Here is a 19,187-nt window from a genome sequence, read left to right on the forward strand (position 1 = left end):
TCAAGAGAGCATGGATGATTTGAGGCATGATAAGCTGTCCCATCCATCGTTGTGATCGGCAGCACCTTGTAGTCTGGGAGTTGAGGGCGTTATGCTTTGGGTAGCGAGACACTCGGATCTAACAAGAACTTGACGACGGACAAAACCCTGCGCCTGAGTCAGCGTAACCCAAGCCCAAGAGACTCGCTCACTGGAAACACTTCGTAGGATGAGCTGCTAACACTCATTCGTACAAGTGAGAGCACTCCGAGGCAGTTGGGTGAAGCCGGCCGGCGCTGCACGATTTCGGCAATGGTTACCCGATTCAACCAAGGGTCGCTCCAGCGTTGGCTCCTCAGTCTCTTCGTTTCTCCCCCTGCAAAGGGCCAGCCCGCGGCTGTTTGCGGAATCACAAAGAAATAGCAATTCCAGCCCTTTAGTCTCCAAGAGACTGAAGAAGCGATTTTCCGGGCCGACGCTCCCTTCCCCTTCCCATCCCCTCTCTCCCCCCTCTCTCTGTTTCCCTGGTCTGCTGCGCGCTTGCAGAACCCGCCGTCTAAAATTTAGCCTCGCTAAAGCCCAGACACCAGCACAGGTCGGGAATCTTCAACCAACCGCACACGCCCCCCTTCATCAACCAAAACCCCCACTTGTTTCTTTTCTCGTGCCTCGTCCAGTCTCTTTTAGTTGGTCCCCAGCACAGGTGCAACTCCAGCAGCGCAGGTTTGCAGTTGCTCACTTGGACCTTGAGTTGGGAGCCAATAACGCACTCGCGTGCTCGCCCTGATCCTTCTTCCGTGCGCCGTGTCGCGAGTAGCTAGCTGCAGGGTATCGGTTGTCTCCAAGCCGAGCATGGAGACTGGAGGCAAGATCTCGCAGGCAGTCTCCTCGACTCAGCAACCTCTACTGGATGCCATCCTCGTGCGGCACCGTTACCAACACCAACAGAGCCTTGCCTTTGTGCTTGTGCCCGAACAGCACAGCAAAGGCACCGTTCGGCTCTTGGTTTTTTTGGCACATGGCCGCCGAGCCATATCCAAGTAGTATGGGCTCTGTATGCGTCCTATTCCACATGGCTTGGTAGAAGATTTGCTCACGCAAGGCCTCGTAGTCACTTCCCCTCAGTTGAAGGGTATTCGTATCGAAATGGCTGCTTGCTTTCTGCTTGATCATTCTTCCGTATCAAGGATCTGTCCTGTGAGTTAGTAAACGTTGCACTAGGCGATATGTCCCGTTGTTTCTTAGAGCCAACAGCATACCACGGTTTTGATTATGCCTGTGACAGCGACCCCCTCAAGGCCATTTGCCCATCTCGGAGTAGGATCGTCGGCTGGCATCCTCCCAGCAGCTGGCTTAGAGCTGAGAACACCGTCGGAATCTTGAAGTGAGGCGATTGCGCTTCGTACAATCAACATGTAAATACTACTACACACTTCGTCGTAGTAGTGGTACTACCTTGCGAGTCCGTACCAGTATGGTAGGTAAAGGCAATTGACGAAGCGCTGTCGGCGACATGGGATGTCCTAGTATCCCATTCTGCTTGTGAGAGGGTGGCCGCATTCTTGGCCTCCCCTTGTTGGCCGCCACGGGGATTTGGACTGTAGTCTGATGGAGGTGTACGGCAGAATGTACGGTGTAATAGCCCTCTGTAAGCCCATCGGAGGGGAGCTCTGCTAATACTTGACCCGCGGATTCGTCGTCATCGTGAATGGCATGTCGCCCGAGTGTGGGATTTGTCCGTAATGCATCTACGATACGACCGCCTGGTATGGGCGAGGTCGAAGCCCACGGAAAAAGATATAGCAGGTATATGACGGCACTTGGTGATTGAGTTGTCTCATGTCGTGAGATACCACGAAGGGAGTGATAGAGCGAGTTGGCGAATAGAGCAGGCGGGGTCCGATCCCTCTGAGGAATACTGACTCGTGCCGTTACCAGTTCGAGGGCATCGTGAGGGCCAAGATGACCGGCGTTAAGTAGCGGGCCGCTCAGGATCATTATTCTCATTGTCCCTGATCTACGCAGCCATGGGGAACGCTAACCACGGAGGCAGAACGCGCCTCTGTGATCTTGATTCTGCAGCTGGATCCTAGTTCCGCGGCGTGTTGTAGGAGACTGCAGTTTTAACGAGCCAGCAGGTGTCCGCTGGAGGTCACTGACTCAGAATAGCAAGGCAGCCGCCGGTTGGTATTGCTCCAGCGGCTATATTGGCGACATTGCAAAGGATGTGAGGGAAGTAGTCAAAACTTGGATCCTTTTTCGGCCCAAGTCTTTCCGGCGGTGTGATATCTCAGTAACTTCGCGGGCAAGTGTTTCAAATCGAAACAAGCCACGAACTGTCTGGCCAAATTTCCAGGATGCCGTGTCCGGTCATGTGTTACCACGAGCCCAAAGTTGGCCCTCAAAGGATGATGTGGCGTGCTCGACGAGTCGTGCCGGCCATTACAGCCAAGCAATCCTCTGGCGTAGTAGTGCCAGCGTTCGACAGCGTTGGCAATCAGTTGTAGCGATGTGACGAGAAGCTGCTGCCTCATGCAAGAGTTTGGCCGGCATATACCGTAGTCCACTCTGGGTAGTCTGTCTAACATGGGGCATATGGTTGATGAGTAGGGAATTTTATATCTCATATCCGTGGGCTATATGCTCCCAACAATCTCGGAAGCCTCGAGGGCGTGATTAGAAGTCAGAGCGTATCTGTGCAAAGGTACTTGGCTTACCCGTCATAGATCTGATTACTAAGTGGGATCAAGGCTTGGAATTTTGATCGAGCCTTATAGTAAGTAGAAGCAGTAGTGCCAGCAGCGGGCAGTTGTAGCGCGCCCCAGTCTGTAATGGCACGCTGTGAGCATCCGAGACCGGATTCCAGGTGCTTCTTCTCGCGGCCGTGCCACAGCGCAGAGGGCGCCGGAGCAGAAGCGAAGGCAGACGCTAGTGGAACGGTGGTGCACATCCAGCGGGTGAAAGCGATGCGGTCGAGCGTACGCCGTACGTGGCCTGGCACAGCCGCGGGCGGCGGCGGCGATACGAGACGAGACGGTCCTAGACGCGGCGTTAGTGCCAGGTAGGAAGAAGTTGCTTGACGGCTCATTCCCTAGTCTCTGTGCTCTTATTGGCTCCATGGTCGGACAACAGCCGACGCCCTTGTGCCTTGTCCATCGAGGCAGCTCCGGCCCTACCAGCCAAACTCTATTTGGTTGAATTAGATATCGAGTCCTCCCTGAATTTTGAGTGGTAGTGAGTATGCAATAGGTTTCGAGGCAGTTCGAATACCGTGAACAGGCATCTGCCGCAGGAACAGCTAGATGAAGCCTGTTGTCTTGTCCGCGGGTGACTGCCCTCTCACCTGTGATACTCCATGCAGTAGCTTACGAAAGCTTGGCAGTAGCAATGGGGCAAAAATCAAGCTGACAGATGCTGGTCCTCGCGGCTTGCTGGGGAGTACGGAGGTGCAGGCAGACAAGCCCTATTGTGATGAGCACAAGTATCAACTCATCCGTGAACTCTGCCCATCCGTTCCTAGACTGCACATGACTGGCAAGTCGCATGTTAGCTTGTTGTCTCACTCCAATGACCGAAGCGGGCAAGATCTGAGACATTCCCATTTCACGATCCCGGATATACACCGACGACAGGTGTGAGCACTTGGCATATATTTGCAAGGCCGAACAAGCACGCTTTTGACAGGCGAGATGGTGCCACCATACTTCAGAGGTGCCGTGTTCCTGTATGAAGGAGCCAGAGTTCCAATGCTGTACGATGGTTTCGAGATGAGACGCCTTGCTCTGTTGCCGTTTCCTCGGACATTCTCTGCGGACCGATCTATGCATCAAGTAAAGGTGATGGATTGTGTCACAGGCTGCTCCGTACAAATGCCATCTTTGGACGGGTATCGGCCGCCTGCACCCGGATGGATAGCTGCTCGCGTTGTGGCCGGTGACTGGCGGAATAGACGGGGAAAGCCCTGTGATTACTGGTGGCGTCTGGAACTAAAGACACCCGTGGATTGGCTACGCGGGTGTAGGTGGTCGCCGCGCGTTTCCCCACCAGGGTCCCAGAAACGGGTCGTGCTTGTTAGGATGGAGACTTGGCGACGATGGCGGCCGCGGCTCGCCTTGGGAGGGTGGCACCCCTTGCGATGGCACCCGGATCGGTTGGGCGCAAAGGTGGAACAGGGCTTGGGGGGGAGACAAGAACCTGGCTTTGGCGCAGTACTTGGTGCAGGCAGTAATAGCGTTGACTGACAGGCCGGGACCCGAACAGGGGCCTGGAGTGCGCTTGACAAAATGGCAAATGCATGAAGAGTTTCCAAAGCGGTGCCTTGTTGGTCAGACCCCTCGTAAGTTGGATCTAGTAGTATCAGCATGGCATCTCCGGCTTGGCAATGGGGAGGAATCGTGTACAAGGAGAAGCATCGGCAGGGCGAGGGAGGCGACGAATTCGTAGAGGAAGAAGAGCCAAAATGAAGCCTGAAAGAGAGAACTGAAGAGGGGTCATCATCGGGTGTGATGTGGTGTTTTGCAAGATGCCAGAGCGGGGAAATTTCAAGCACAGGCAGGAAGATAGGAGAAGCTCTGCCTTGTTGGCTGGTTGGCGTAAGGCAGGAAGGAGCATGGCGATGTGTGAAGTGACGCGGGGCCTTCTTTCCTCATGCTGTTGGGACTGCAACTGCAGGTGCGAGCACGTTTTTAGTCCCCGTGCATGCCAAGTTTAGTAAGGTGACAAACGTGAGCTTTCCCTGGCAGTTGCTGGATGATTACAGTACCTACCTTACCTAGTACGCTGCCACCTGCTGGATACCAACATTGGCCGCAGCAGCAGTAGCGTGGGACAGATACTCAGCAGGTACTACGCCTCGGATGAAGAAGACGGGAACTGGGGACAAGGCAATCTCCATGATGCTATTTTGAGACTTTGCCAGATCTTCCCCTGCTTCATTCCTCGGATGACGATGGAGACAGAGATTTACTCATGGTCGAGGTGAGTCCATATTAAGGTACTGCTACTTCTACGGACGGTACAATCTCCCACCGGCGCAGGTGCGCTGGCACAGAGCGTACGAGTACCGTAGATATCAATATCCCGTCGTCGTCATGCCTGGACTTACTTTTGCGCAGCTGCGGGAAACCAGGAACAGTCGCGAGCTGCTCTTCCTCGTGTCTCCTGGCGGCGGCATCATCCCAAGCCCTTCCCCGGTCCGCTGATGTCGACGAAAAGAACGCTAGAAGATTGGCCAGGCGGCTTGGAAAACGGACTGGCAAGAGACTTGCGCCGTTGAGGTTCCGCGCTGCTGCGCTCACTCCCTCCTCTACGCAGCATGCAGTTTGTGGTTCTGTGGTAACCGAGAGAGCGGAGCCGCGGCAACACCGCTTATTACTGCGGTCACACCTCTCTCCACCCCGGGCGAATCGTGCACGCTGCTTGCTGCGAAACCTGCTGTGTGGCCTCGCGCTCGAATCTCGTCAGGACCTCTGCGAAGCTTAGCACAGCAGCACAGAGTGGGGGAGACGCTGGCCAAACCGCCGGACACGCCACGGCTGGGCGTATGCTGGAGCGACGATTTCAGACTCGATGTTGCGCCCAGCGCCGGCTCTGGGGGTGCCCGAGACCTGCTGGTGACGCTGGTCAATGATTGGGAAGCTGATGAGCCACGGGCCTGGGTGACTAGTGGGCATTCCGACAACAGCCAAGATGCCTTTGCCGTCCTTAGGTGTTTTGTGCTGTCTCTGCCAAGGCAAATGATATCGCAGAGACCATCTAGAGCACGCCCACGCCCCTTTGGTCGCGGAACACCGCTCCCTTGGACCTCGATGGCTGCCACTGAGCGTAACCGAAAACTGCCGCCTCTGGGATTGCATATCCGTCTGGCTGGCCTGGGTCTCACACTGGCCATCGCATCACACCCTCGTCCGTGGAGCTCGGAGGGCTCCTGGGGCATCCACTCACACTTGCGCCTTCGCGCGCATGCACGCACACACTTCTGCACTGCTACGAGCACAGGCGCACCTGTACGAGTACGCAGTACCTGGTACCTCGTACGGACTGGGTAGCGCAATTCCATCGTCGTGATGTGGCTTTGGGCTGAGGCCCTGGCGCTCTGGCGAATTGCCACATGCGATGACAGCCAGGTACCAGGGAGCTAGGTTCAAGGTTGCTTGCTTTGGGCTAGCAGCGCTGCTACATGCAACGGGCGATTGTCACTCTGGGAGTGGTGTTTGGCGCACTTGTTTGGGGCCCATTGAGAAGCGCCGCCTGTTAGCTCCCATGCCTCCATGGGCCAAGTATTGGCTGCGACGCTTTCTCCATTTGCCGGACTGCGCTCTCTGTGTGCACTCGCCCCAAGGTACGGTGCCTGTTCGTCGGACGCGAAAGGGGGGGAGGGGTGGTCCTGGAGTGAGGTGAGCGATTGACTGTCGGAACCACTGCTTCGTATGGATTGCTCGGGGACCTGACCGTTCCCCAGGCCATGGCCAGCTATCCACGAAAGGACCCATCATGTGCGTTCCTTTGAAGCTCCATCCGCTACTACTCTGGACCTTGGGATGCACGTACGCACGTACGCACTTGCAATACGGCCATTGCCCGTCCTGTTGGCAGTGAAAGGACGTCAGTCACTCCGTGTATCTGGTACGAACGGTACTTCGCGCATGCGTCAAAAGAGCCGCTTTCTCTAGGTGCATCTCGGTACATTCCCGGGTCTCTATTGGACGTGGAACCCGCGTGTTTCTTGCCTCGAGGTTCGACGACCATATCTGCATCGCTTTCCCTCTCAGCCTGCATTTCATTGACGTCTCTGGAACTGATCCCCAAGACTTTGCTCTCCTTTCCCCCTCTCTTTTTCTCTCTTTTGCCTCCTCTTGGAAGGCATTTGGTGGCTGCGGTGCATTACGAAGTGCTGATATTGCCCCCCTGTTGGCCACTCTGCCGCTCTCCCTCCGCGTGCTCACCTTAACCGCCGCTGCTCTGGTTCGGTCTGGCCTGGTCTGTTGGAACCAAATCAGCTTGTTGTCATCTGTCGCCGGCGATAGATTCTCACAAGCAGGTCATTCCCTACTCCGAAATCTTCACCATTGCAGCAAGCATTGCACGGCCGATTAATTACGAAGTTCCCCATTCTCGGGGTACATGTACTCACACGCCTCCACGTCGTTCCCGTGCTGAACTGGCCACCCCCCCTTGACTAGTAGGAGGTAGCAGGCGCAGCATAATCGCGCGTGTAAGGGAAAAAAAAAAAAAAGAGGAAAAGGAAAAAAAAGCTACCTAAGCCCCCCAAGCGCGACCTGAGAAACTTCGGCCCCCCCAGCTCTTCCGCCTCGACACCTTCTCTCACCTCCATCTCGGCTCCTCGACAACATCTGCACAGCAGAACACTCTGTGCTCGACCTCGTCGACGCGGCTTGCGCAACTTGTTCGTCGCTCTGCATCTCCGGACTTACGACGAGCAGCCACAGGGCACCTGGAAGGCGAGGCTTCCGTTTCTCGAGCTGCATTGGACTCACTGGCTGGCTCCGATTTGCTCGCTCACTCATTCGTTTGCGCGTGGCTCGCGCTTCCACCAGCGCAGGCACCGGCCAGTCCCGCACACAGTTTACCGCTGCAACGGCAACCAAGCCTTGGGCAATTTCGAAGACCAAGGTCCTGACGAGTCTGAGATCCTCCGCTGCGAGCTCTCTTAATCTTTGTTTACACTCGGTGGAACCTGGATCTCGCTGCGCATTGTCGTCCTCACTCAGCCCAGCCTCACTTGCGCAGCTTTTGGTAGAGCTTAGCGCGGTGACTTAAAAACACGACAGCCGTGATCTTCGGGACTCACATACTGCAAAGCCTTACCTTGGCTGAGAACCTCATATCATCTGGGCCAAAACTTAAGAGCAGTTCCCATCATCATCAACATCGGACAAAACACGCTGTATACGGCCAAGAGAGGCGGGCCCGCGAGGGGCTGTTTGGTAGAAGATTTGTCGCATCTGGTCCGGCTGAATTCCGATATCCTCACCTCTAGTGTTTTGTGTGCTGCATAGTCATTGAGTGCTATACTGCCATTGAACACTTCTACTCAACATGTCTACATTCACTGCTCTCAATGGCGCTCCATCAAAGTCGACCGAGCCTCCCGCGGCGCCGGCAGACCAAAGCTCCTCTCCTGGAGAGCGTCTTGCCGGCTCGGTAATAGCCACCTCGGCGCCAGCGGCCGCTGAGATGCCAACAACTTCATCATCCCAAAGGGAATCCTGGACACCTCAAAGCGCGGAGAGGACTATACACGTTGCAACCTATCCGGAAATCGAAGGGTCACATAAGCGTAAGCGATCTGGATCCGTCGAGATCCGGAGGGAGCTCCCAGCGCAAGAGCGTACCCCAGACACCGCGACGGCTCCGCCGCACAGCGAGGCCCGCGATCATTATGGTACGCCCCAGAGAGACTACCGGGCCTACGGTGATGAGCAGCGAGAACGCGACAAGGAATTGTGGTACTCACATCCGTCCCGAGAGGAGAGGAACCCCTACGAGACCCAGCAGAACTCGGCAATCTCGACCCAAAGCAACACGGAGGAGCAGCTTGGAGAAGCGCTGAGGAGAGCTACAGGCCAGATGGACCACAGCGATTACACAAACACGAGCCCTGATGGTGATGATCGATCAATGTCCCTCTACGGTGGCTCATATACCGACCACAGAGGAGACTCGATGCTCCAGCACGATCCAAAAAAGCGGAAGCGGAACTTTAGCAATCGGACGAAGACTGGCTGCCTGACATGCCGCAAGAGGAAGAAGAAGTGCGACGAGCAGAAGCCCGAGTGTAGGTTTATTCCCCTTCCCTCCCCCCCGAAGCGCTTTGTACTATCCAGTCGTGTGTGAACACTGCTCTAACAGAGTCAAACAGGCAGTAACTGCATCCGCGGTGCGTTCGTATGTGCTGGCTATCCTCCTCAGAGGGGGCCAGGCTGGCAGAAGCCGGACAACAAGGCCGCCGCAGTCCCACTTGAGTCCAAAGACCCCAGCTACGTGCCGCCTGGTGCGTATGGCATGCCGCAGCCTCACCCGCAAGCACAATCGCAGGCGCCTCCGCCTCCAGCCTCGGTGCCTGGCCCAGGACCAGTGCCAGCTCCTTACGCCCCCCATCCCCCCCAGCCTGTCAAACGAGAGTCGTTGAACCATTACCGCGGCCAGCCTCTCCGGATAGACCCCCCTCAAAGCCGGCCGGTGATTATTTCAGACGACGATCGCCCAACGGCATCGACCATCCCTAGTGCGTCCGTGGCGAGTCCCGACAACAAGCTCTCTGCGCTGCCGTACACGCCCGCCAACGTCTTTCCCACGCCCGTGAGCGCAAACACGCAGGCACCGCCTTTTGCGGAGAGGACGGCAAAGGAATACCAGCGGGTGCCTCCGCTGCATGACTTGAGCCGGACCGAGCCCGAAACACCCCATCCAGGCAACCAACTGCCGCAGATCAATATCTTGCATCCCACGAGGACAAACAGCCCGACCCCTCGCCCGCAGCCCCCTGCAACTTCGAACGCACAGATGGCTGCGCAGCTTGCGCTTTCTCATTCGCAATTCCCTCTGCGACGGACTCAGAAGGAGGAGATGCTTTCTGGAAGACACTTTTACCCCTTCGATAAGGAGCTTTGCCTTGAGCGGGAGCGATGCGCTGCTGCCTGCTGGAGATTCAACAACCTCACGACGCCCCCGACCAACGGCGTTTCTCCCGAAGAGCGAGCCCGTCTGTTCCTTGAGATATTGCAGCCCCGAGATCCTGTCCGCGTGTCTCCCACTGAGGCATCTCCGGTTACCAACGTCGGACGGGTCGGCCGTCATGTTGCCGTGGAGACTCCGTTTGTCTGCGATTATGGCTATAACATTTCCATTGGCAATGACGTCGTCATTGGTCGAAACTGCACCATCAACGACGTCTGCGAGGTCAAGATTGGGGACAACTGTGTCATCGGTCCCAATGTCAGCATCTTCACAGCCTCCCTACCCATTGATCCTAAGAAACGTCAAGGAGGCCAGGGGCCGCAGCTGGGCAGACCTATTGTCATTGAACAAGATTGCTGGATCGGCGGCGGTGCCATTATCTTGCCCGGCCGGACCATTGGCAAGGGAAGCACCGTCGGAGCAGGATCTATCGTTACCAAGGTATGTTTCACACCTTTTCCCAGAGCGTGCAAACGGACAGTTCCCGTACTAACAGTAACTCGCCTTGCAGGATGTGCCTCCCTTCACGATAGTGGCTGGGAATCCAGCACGCGTCCTTCGCGGCATTGCGTCTTAATACCCTTAATACCTGGGCCTTGTGCCTTCCCTGGAGAGCGTGGTTTTGCGTCTCATGTTGTGATACCCAAGCGAGCGCGTATAATGGAAGCTTGTATGCGTGCGTGTGTACAGCTACGCGACTTTATTCCAGGCATTTGTCCCGCCGCCTGTTCTCTTTCTTCCTTGGTTGCTTTTTCTCTTATTTTGTTGTCATTGCTGTGCGCCATTTCCTTTTGTGTCATTACAGGAACAAGAAGGCAAAAGTTTGGGTGGGCGATTACGCTTAATGAAATGATTTGCACGTGGGACCTTGCGGGACACACGTGGATTGGATATGGATCTCGGGAAGAGGCAAACTCATTCGGGATGGAAAAGCTGGGCTGGACTTGGCTCGGACTGGTTTATACAAGAGGGCCCTCGGCTGAGGGGAGTGTGGGATGGAGTGCGTTGGGATTCAGCTTAGCAACTGTTACTCTTGGTTTGGATTTTCTGATGGTCGTCTTGTGCCCGTCGCTGGGTGTGGTGAACAGATAGTGCGTTAATATGGAGATGCATAATGTGACTGGTCTGCGTGGATAGGCTGTTCAGAATGCTCTTGTTTGTTCTCATGTGCATCTTTGTTGAGCAGTGGTGTATCAGATGTTGTAGAGAATTGGAGCATAGCCCTTGGTAGACGAGGCCATTACGGAATATCATACCATTACTCACGAGTTCACGATCATCCTTCCCTCCTGACCCTCTTTTCGCAGGTAGACGGTAGTGGATCTATCACAACTGACGGTGTCTAGCGAAGATGGTTGATGGTCAAGAGCCATGAGATGAGACGAAATGCCCCGAAGCACAGTCTATGAAAAGGTCCGTAACATATGCCATGTGGAGAGCAACAACTTGCAGCGAGCACCACCAACTTACGCATCGTCTCTTGTTTCTCCTTCGTCTTTGAAGTCGATCAGAAACTAGTGTCGGGGAAAGGCTGCCTCCAGGGCCCGGAATCGGATTGGATGTACTGATCAAGGGAACTCTGTGTTTTTTGAGCGATGAGTATCAGTATGAGTGGCCGACTGAACGAGAACTAGAAGAAACGAGCGAAAAGGGGGTTGGCCACGAACCCAATCTAGCATGTCAATATTATCAAACATGTCCTCAAAAGTGGGCGTCGTGAAACCCATGTCCTGCCCCAAGAGCGTCTCGTCCGCAGTCGTATTATACATTTCGTTACCACTTAGGGGCATGATTTGCTGCATTGCGTTGTCTGACAAAGCGCTACCATGATCGTTAGGAGTACTCCCAAAGTTGTTGTGCGTGAAAGAGGAGTTCGCGGTGTGGATGACGGGGCCGGAGCCTGTAGAGGAGGAGGCGATGTTACCGGGAGAGTCGATGCGGTTGAGGATGGCGCGGAGGACGCGCGAGGCGTGGAGGGCGTAGGCGGAGGTGGTGCTGCGGGCGGACCAGATGGCGTGGGCGGTGCGGAGGGTGGTGATGCGCTTGAGTCTGTCGTTGGAGCTGGATGATGAAGTGAAGGAGTGCGTGTGTTAGTCTTGATATTTGATGGGATGGAGCGGTTCAGGGGTCAGGAGGGAGGATTGGGGAGGGGCAGCTCACTCTATGTCGGCAGACTCGCTCAGATCGAGGCAGATGATCATTGCCGCGAGCAAAAAGTGATGCAGAGTCAAGTTGGACACCATGAACCTATCTTGGTACATTCTCCCCCCGCGAGCCGTTTCTACGTCGAGCTCCGCCTGAATCTCCAGTACCTTGAGGGCAGACTCCCTGCAAATCTGTCTCGAGGTGGTGTACTCAGGATCGTGCTTGTGCGAGGTGAGGTACGGACGGTGAAGTATACACAAGCTCTTGAGGTACATGAGCTCGAGCATCAGACGGTGCATGATGGTGTAGTTAGGGTCGGTGAAAGCAGTGTCGCGTATGGTGCGAATGCGCAGACACGCCGGCACGGAGTCGTGCCACTCGTCCAGCTCCCGGTTGAGAGCGAGCGTGTCGGCGTACGGAGCGGGTGCGACGGCGAGGACGTGGCGCACGACGCGGCGCATGACGGCGCAGAGATGGGATTTGACGATGTAGGCGAGGATGGGATGGGGATCGGTGGGCGGGCGAGGCGGCGGCAGGGAGGCGCAGTCTTCGTCAAAGTCGTCGTCGAGGAGGTTTGTTGGGTGGCGGACGTCGCAGGCGTCCTGCGAGATGATGGGCGGCATGCCGTTCTGGAAGGAGAAGAGCAGGTCCGTCGACTGGACGAGGAACCAGGTCCTGCGGCGCATCTCGGCCTCGAAGGGCGTCGTCGTCGTGGCCTTTGTGTCGCGGTGGTAGCCCTGCTTCTGGGCCAGCCGCGCGGCCAGCCCGTAGAGCGACCACAGGGACGAGTCTGAGTCGAGCTTCTGGACGTTGCGCGCGTGGGCGTGCATGAGGAGGGCCTCGACCGAGAGGCGCTTGTTGCCGTCGAGGTACCGGCCGGCGAGGAGGCACTGGGCGGACTTGGCCATGTAGAAGCGCGAGTCTGGCGCTGATGACGGCGGGGAGGAAGAGAAGGATGATGATGATGATGATGACGTTGCGGAAGAGGACGACGACTCCCTTGTGTTGGCGATCATGGTGCCGATGCTGAGGATGGAAAAGAGGATGCTGGTCCAGAGGAAGCTCGCGGACGAGGCATCGGCCCAGAAGGCGTCGTACCGGCGCTTGAAGTGGTGCGTGTGGACGAAGATGGCGGCGACGAACTTGGCCTTGAAGTAGGCCAGGACGAGCTTGTCGGCGTCCTGCCGCGACGGCAGGCTGTCCACGACGTCCTTGATGGTGATGGGTTGCACGCCGCCCAGCAGCAGCTCCGGCTCCGTCGCCGCGTCGCCGCCCGGCGATCCGGCCTCTCCGTCGGCCGCGAGGATGTCCTGGATATCGCGGATGCTCTCGACCAGCGCCGTCCACGACGTTGCCCCGTGATAGCTCGTCTCCGTCTCCCCCCTGTCGCTAACTGAGGGCCTTTTGTCTCTGCCGTTCCCGTTGCTGCCGCTGCTGCTCGTCTTCTTCTCGGCCAGCCCTCGCACCATCTGCTCCAGCTGGTTGAGCCTCATCTGCACATCTCGTCTGCTGCCACCACCACCCCCATTCCGTTCAGACACCGCCAATGAAGAAGACGCATTTGACCCGTACGAGCACGACTCGCCGCAGCCGCGCTTCTCGCAGGCGCCGCACGGGTGCTGGCGGTCGCATCGCGACTTGCGCCGCTGGCAGGCCGTGCAGGAGACGGTTTGGCGGCAGCGCTTGACGCGGTGGGCGTCTGAGGCGCGGAAGACGGATGTGAATTGCGCGATGCCTGGATCGGGCATTAAGGGCGGGCGATTGTGAAGTTGTCGTGGTGAGGATATTGTGTTTGTTGGAGGGTTTCAGTGAGATGGGGTGGCTTGGGCTGATGAGGCGTCGTTCTTTCGTGATGGTGATGATGGCCGCGATGGTGAGACTGAGCCGCAGCCCTTTTTCAACGATTAGCCAATCGAGGTCATAGGTATTGAAGATGACGAGAGCTTGGAAAGAAGACGGGGAGTTGTTGCAGGATGATTATGAGTGCTGCTTGGTAAGTAATATGGAAGGTGAGGGTATCTGAGCAGTAAAGTCCGAAGTCCGAGACTGAAAGATGGCTTAGGCATCTCAAAGCAAACCATCTACAGCAACTTGAGAAGAGACTGAGCAATGAAGGATGAAATATGATTGGCGCAAAGAGACAAGATAAAAAAAGATCGTTACTCTTCTTTGTGTCTGCAATCCAGTAAAAGCGAGTAGTACATTGTTCTATCCGTTGACCTTCGCCAACACCAGAAGCCTCTAATAGCCGCCCATCGACTCCGTATTCTATGGTATCATATCGTTTCGCCATAATACATGTATCCAAAGAAGAACTGATATCCCAAAAACATCTCCAATGGATGAATGCCCATAAACAGAAAATGTACAATCCGCATCGCGCTATCCATACACATCCTCGTCCACCATCTTTTGTCTATTCACGTCAATAATGCCTTCCATCAGCTCCAGCGCCCGTGCCTGGTTCTTGAGCTTGCCAAACGCCTTGAAGGTAAACAGGTCAGGCTTGAAGCCTGCCGCCTCCATGTCTTGCAGAGTAGACACCGTCTTCTTGATGTTCTGCATCGACGCATAGCCCTTTGTGAGGGTGTTCCACGTCACGAGGTTGGGCTCGACGCCCTGCTCTCTCATCACATGCAGGACTTGCTCTGCCAGGATCCGATCGCCGCTGTTGAGTAGGCCACGCACCAGGATGCTGAATGTGCACAAACCGGGCGCAGGATGAATCGGGGCTGCGGCGCGGCTATGGCTTTCGTTCGCCGCCTCGCCGCTTCTCTCCACTTCTTCAGTGGCATTTCTCTGCAGGTGATCCTTCAGCATGTCTCCGAAAATCTGCAGCGCAGCCCGTGATAGCCCTCGTCTTTCCATCATGGCCATGATGATGGTGTCATGGACCAGGCTGCCTTGGTCTTTGATGAGCTGAGCGGCGAAGCCTTCTTTCCCGCCTTGCTCTTCGAGCCGAGCCTTGAAAAAGGCGTAGAAAGCCATGAGGTCATATGGGTGCTGGAGAGTCTTGATGTAAGCCCGCAGCATAATGGCTATTGTTGTTGTGTTTGGCTGCAACTTGGGTCCGCCACTCTGCGCTGCAAATGTCTTCTCAGTGAGAGGAACAATGCTTCCCAAAAAGTCCCATTGCCGTATCCGAGTGCTCTCAAACTTTTCGCCGTCGTTGCCCGTTGTCTGCGTTAGCATCAGAGGCAGCGAGTCGGGCAGCCACCATTGCAGCGGCTCTAGCTCAAACTTCTTTGCGTACGCTCGCAGCATTGGGCCGAACAAGGGGTAGATCCAGGGGGCAGAGAACCTCTTTTCGCGGGATTCCATCTCTGCGAAATAGAAGATGGCGTGGAGAGCATTGTTGAGCACATCCACATACGGCGCATTGGCGGCTTTGGCAACATCAAGGCTCTTTGCCACGTTCTCGACTTTGAGGCTTCCCTTGGCACCCCTGAAGATGGTGGACCACGCCTTTGTGTCGAGCTGGACCCCGGACTCGGAAAACAGCAATGCCAGCCGTATCGCTTCTTCAACCTCGGCCCGTTGACAAAGGGAGTCGAGAAAGGCAGTCGCATTGATGACGTTGGGCACGAAGCCCTTGTCCATAAAGTATTCGAGAGTGTCATTGGGCGAGAAGGATGAGGCGCTGTCCGACCAGCCACCGTGAGCAATCCGGCAATGCAACAGAGTAGTAATCGCGCTTGAGGGACTGGGTGCATTGAGATCTACTCCGCTGTCGGCGAGCCCCTTGAGAATCTCAAACGCCGTATCTTTATGTGCCATGTCGCCGGCTAATCTGCCCGCAAATTGTAGCAGCGAGTTCGGATGTAGTTTGATGTTAGCTCTCTGCAGCATCCTGTATAGTTCGCTGGCGTGCTCGCTCGGCAGTCTGCGGGCAAGGAGGCCGGCTGTACGTTGGCCAAAGGGCACATGGCTGGCAGGCGCATCCTCGAGAACTTTGGCCACCAATTCCAGCACTTCCTCCGCTTTGAGAGTCCTCTCGCGCAAGTTTTTGATGCTGTCAATGCGCAAGCGTTGCGCTATGAAGAGGAGCACATCGTTGATAGCATACCCAGGTGGTAGCGGATCCAGCGTAGCTTCCAGCACCATATGTGCCTTGTCTGGGCAGCGATCGATCGTTGAAAGCATAATGTAGGGCCACTGCTTCTGGCGGCTTTCGACATCGAGGGCCTCCCATGCCTTTTGCATGCTCCTGGCATTGTTGAGTTCGAAGAGCCACTTGGCATTGTCGCGCCATGGGAATGGCAACTTCGGCTCTTGGGGCTTATCTGGCCTTGAAACTTGCCAAAACTTGGTCTTCCAAAATGTGAATATCTTGCGGGCCGACTGGCGTTGAGATTCAGGGTACCGATGTCGGATGTAGCCCCATTGCAGATGCATCTCTCGCAGATTCTTCAACTCTCTGTAAGCCCTTTGCGCCGTCTCGTCTATTTGCGAAGGGGTTTCGTCAACGTTGGAGAATCTGTTGGCGGGCTGCACAGCAGGCACAGGGGAGCGATTCAGTCTTCCGTGCGTGATCATATAACGCCTCTTTCCGACGAAACGAGGCCGCTTTGGAGCGAAAGAGAATTCTTGTTTAGAACGTCCATGTTTCAAGTCCAACTGCTCTTGATGCCTGCTTTTGCTCCTTGATCGGGCGGCATAATGCCTCGAACGATGACTTTCTGAGTGGTTACGGCCGTTGTCCTGATCGGGACTTGTCGTGGGGTCGGTAGATGCCCTAATCACTTCTGGTGGACTCATGGAAGAGGCGAGATGTTGCGCCTTCGGAGGGGAAGCGCCATTCTCGAAAGGCGGGACAGTCGCCAGTGGTATGCTCTGCGCCACAGAGCTCAGCTGGCGTAACAAAGGTCTCGGGGCGAAGTGAATTCTCGATCGAAGAAGAATGCCGGCTGCGGGAGACATCGTCAAGCACCTGAGCTTCAGGGAGCCGGCGCGGGCGAAGGGCGCCGCTGGCATTGCAATGAAACAGGGGCCGGCACACGGCCAGCAGTCGGCATGATGCTCTTCTGCGAGTCGTGGCTTCTGAGGGTCGGTTGATCTTGGCAAGATAGTTCGGGTGATGATTGTAAGTTGTTGGTTGAGGCTCTCGAGACAACTTAACGCAGAGAAATAATTTCGGCACCAATTGACTCCCTGGTTGGCTTAGCCGCTAACAAAGCCCACACAAGCCTTGCACATGTACCGACGTACTGTACCGTGTGCCCCACCTAGCAAGCTCCGATCGAATTCGCTTTTCCATAACGATTCAACCGCGACGAGCATCTCGAGTCTGGAATTGCGACCGAGATACAAAACATCTCGCGTTACATTCACTTCCGTCACAACATGAACTCCCACAACAGCCTCAGCGCCGCCGCAGACGAGCGGAAAGCGCGTCTCGCAAAGCTCAAGACCCTCAAGCGGAAGCAGCCCGTCGACGAGGTCGCCACTCCAGAAGGCGACAGAGACGCATCGCCAGCCGCAACAGCAGCAGCAGAAAACGACGTTGCGACGCGGCACCTCTCCGGCCGCAACTATGACCCCGAGACGAGAGGGCCCAAGCTCGGCTTCGACGCGCCGCCGACGCTCGCCATGGAAAAGCCCACGCTAGAGGAGCAGGCCGCAGAGGTCGAGGCGGAGATCAGGGAACAGGCGGCTGAGGAGGCGCGCGACGACAAGGGCCTGGATCTCTTCAAGCTGCAGCCGAAGAAGCCAAATTGGGACCTGAAGCGGAACCTCGACAAGAAGCTGGAATTGCTCAATGTGCGGACGGATAATGCGATTGCGAAGCTGGTGAGGGAGCGAGTCCAGAGTGCTCAAAAGGCGGCCCAGAAGAAGGACGACGTCGACAATGGCAACCTGGATGGAGATGCTGCTGGTGTGGATGGTATCGCGCTTGTGGAGGGGCTCAGGGTTCGCGAACAAGAAGAGCAGGAGGAAGAAGAGAGGGAGCGTCAGGAAGAGGAGGCCTTGGGTTTGTGACGAGACTGGGGGGAAAAGACATTCGGGTGTGCTGTATGTAATCATTGCGATGTTTGCGCTTGCCATTGCATGGGCTGGAGTTTTTGGTTTTCCTTTATTGAGACATTACGGCCTATCTCTACAGACGGCCACAATAAGATACCCAAATCTTCTTCATCTTCCACCCATATTCAAAGACTGGGTCAGTGCTAATCGTTTGCTGAAAGGACTCAGGCTTCGCTCTCGGGGCGCCTCTTTGGGAGCCTCTCTGAGGGCCTCTCTGGGCGGTGCTCTTGCCTGCCCTTCATGACGGCCGCCGCGACGGCCACCGCGCGGGGGGTTGTAATCATCTCGCCTTCGATAAGTCCGCTCATCCTGCTGTGGTGACCTCGATCTTGAATCACCCCTGTCCTGCCGTCTGCCATGCCGTCGTCCTGGCCCCTCATCACGCTGCCATCGTTGCCGAGGGGGTGAGACATCGTCTCTTCGGCCGTAAGAAGGCTGTCTCTCTCGCCTTCTCTCGCTTCGCTGGGAGCCCTCGCGCGAAGGAGACGGGCTGTCTCGTGATTCTGAACGCCGCTCCCGTCGCGGCGGTGATGGACTTCGGCTGTAGCTGCGATCACTGGCTGACTCTGGGCTATATCCCCGTCGCTTGGGCGTGGGAGACCTGGTTCTTCGCCTCGGTGACGGAGAGCGAGAGTCCCTAGACGCGTCTGTGGAGATGGTTGAGACTGAATGCGAAGACACTGATCTCCGGCGTCTAGAGCCTACGTCTGACAGCTCATCTTCGCGCTCTTCAAGCTTTCGCTTCCTCTCCCGCTCAGCCTCTAGCCGGGCGAGCTCTTCATCCGCAACACCCTTCCTGTGGCGACGTCAGATGCTACTTCTTCAGCCTCGCCTAGGGGGTCTGCATGCTACTCACTTCTTCTCCAGTGGGTTTGGCGTGTCGCTCGTCAGCTTGGGGACGAGTTTGGGGTTGCGAAGCTGCTGCGAACGCGACGGGCGAGACACATATGGCCGTTCTTGCGCCGACGCTTTACACTCGTATGAGTAATGCCGTGCTTAGTGAGTTAGTCAATGAGTCTCATGGCCGCGTCAAGCTGGAGCAGCTTCAAGGTAAGGTACGTATCTCGTTTTAAGCATTTCTGACACTGGACGTTGGCCGGAGTCGCCCGACTGGGTCCTCCGCGGCCTCTGTGAGCGAACATGATGGGTTCCGAGGAGGCAGATGGTCGTATTCGGTGACGCGAAACAAGGCGATTCAGGGCGGGTGAGAAGTGCTCGGGTGGCAATTCCAGCATTTGATGTCTGAGTCTGGGTCCAGGTACGAACCAGTATAGTACCTCAGTAGGTACTGGTACGGCTGAAGTTTGGCCGCCTAGCACTGATTTACAGGGCATCGTTAC

General features: G+C 56.2%; 9 protein-coding genes across 9 annotated transcripts; 3 read left to right on the forward strand and 6 right to left on the reverse strand.

The window, feature by feature from the left end:
* Positions 1–1,148: 1,148 nt before the first annotated feature.
* Positions 1,149–1,977, reverse strand: CCMA1212_003818 (uncharacterized protein; the record flags this gene model as incomplete). The annotated part of the gene is made up of 3 exons (XM_073701149.1): positions 1,149–1,169; positions 1,239–1,357; positions 1,413–1,977. 3 exons carry the CDS (start codon positions 1,975–1,977, stop codon positions 1,149–1,151), a joined length of 705 nt encoding a protein of 234 aa, XP_073560086.1.
* A 715-nt stretch (positions 1,978–2,692) lies between these two features.
* CCMA1212_003819 (uncharacterized protein) lies at positions 2,693–4,949 on the reverse strand (the record flags this gene model as incomplete). Its single annotated transcript, XM_073701150.1, has 6 exons — positions 2,693–3,018; positions 3,117–3,165; positions 3,389–3,442; positions 3,543–3,965; positions 4,781–4,905; positions 4,946–4,949. 6 exons carry the CDS (start codon positions 4,947–4,949, stop codon positions 2,693–2,695), a joined length of 981 nt encoding a protein of 326 aa, XP_073560087.1.
* Positions 4,950–5,456: 507 nt separating this feature from the next.
* Positions 5,457–5,651, reverse strand: CCMA1212_003821 (uncharacterized protein; the record flags this gene model as incomplete). Its single annotated transcript, XM_073701151.1, has 1 exon — positions 5,457–5,651. The coding sequence occupies one exon, from the start codon at positions 5,649–5,651 to the stop codon at positions 5,457–5,459; it is 195 nt and encodes a 64-aa protein (XP_073560442.1).
* Positions 5,652–8,037: 2,386 nt separating this feature from the next.
* Positions 8,038–10,255, forward strand: CCMA1212_003823 (Nodulation protein L; the record flags this gene model as incomplete). The annotated part of the gene is made up of 3 exons (XM_073701152.1): positions 8,038–8,776; positions 8,861–10,119; positions 10,190–10,255. The coding sequence occupies 3 exons, from the start codon at positions 8,038–8,040 to the stop codon at positions 10,253–10,255; spliced, it is 2,064 nt and encodes a 687-aa protein (XP_073560441.1).
* A 930-nt stretch (positions 10,256–11,185) lies between these two features.
* CCMA1212_003824 (uncharacterized protein) lies at positions 11,186–13,571 on the reverse strand (the record flags this gene model as incomplete). Its single annotated transcript, XM_073701153.1, has 3 exons — positions 11,186–11,257; positions 11,346–11,739; positions 11,839–13,571. 3 exons carry the CDS (start codon positions 13,569–13,571, stop codon positions 11,186–11,188), a joined length of 2,199 nt encoding a protein of 732 aa, XP_073560440.1.
* Positions 11,505–11,747, forward strand: CCMA1212_003825 (uncharacterized protein; the record flags this gene model as incomplete). The annotated part of the gene is made up of 1 exon (XM_073701154.1): positions 11,505–11,747. One exon carries the CDS (start codon positions 11,505–11,507, stop codon positions 11,745–11,747), a length of 243 nt encoding a protein of 80 aa, XP_073560439.1.
* Positions 13,572–14,205: 634 nt separating the features above from the next.
* On the reverse strand, positions 14,206–16,797 carry CCMA1212_003826 (uncharacterized protein; the record flags this gene model as incomplete). The annotated part of the gene is made up of 1 exon (XM_073701155.1): positions 14,206–16,797. The coding sequence occupies one exon, from the start codon at positions 16,795–16,797 to the stop codon at positions 14,206–14,208; it is 2,592 nt and encodes an 863-aa protein (XP_073560438.1).
* Positions 16,798–17,166: 369 nt separating this feature from the next.
* On the forward strand, positions 17,167–17,802 carry CCMA1212_003827 (Pre-mRNA-splicing factor cwf18; the record flags this gene model as incomplete). The annotated part of the gene is made up of 1 exon (XM_073701156.1): positions 17,167–17,802. One exon carries the CDS (start codon positions 17,167–17,169, stop codon positions 17,800–17,802), a length of 636 nt encoding a protein of 211 aa, XP_073560437.1.
* Positions 17,803–17,955: 153 nt separating this feature from the next.
* CCMA1212_003828 (uncharacterized protein) lies at positions 17,956–19,089 on the reverse strand (the record flags this gene model as incomplete). The annotated part of the gene is made up of 3 exons (XM_073701157.1): positions 18,932–19,089; positions 18,704–18,842; positions 17,956–18,643 (listed from the first exon to the last, which is right to left on the reverse strand). Exons 1-3 carry the CDS (start codon positions 19,080–19,082, stop codon positions 17,956–17,958), a joined length of 978 nt encoding a protein of 325 aa, XP_073560436.1. The 5' UTR covers positions 19,083–19,089.
* Positions 19,090–19,187: the final 98 nt, after the last annotated feature.

Source organism: Trichoderma ghanense, assembly GCF_004382785.1.
Source record: "Trichoderma ghanense strain CCMA-1212 chromosome Unknown scaffold_3, whole genome shotgun sequence".
NCBI lineage: Eukaryota > Fungi > Ascomycota > Sordariomycetes > Hypocreales > Hypocreaceae > Trichoderma > Trichoderma ghanense.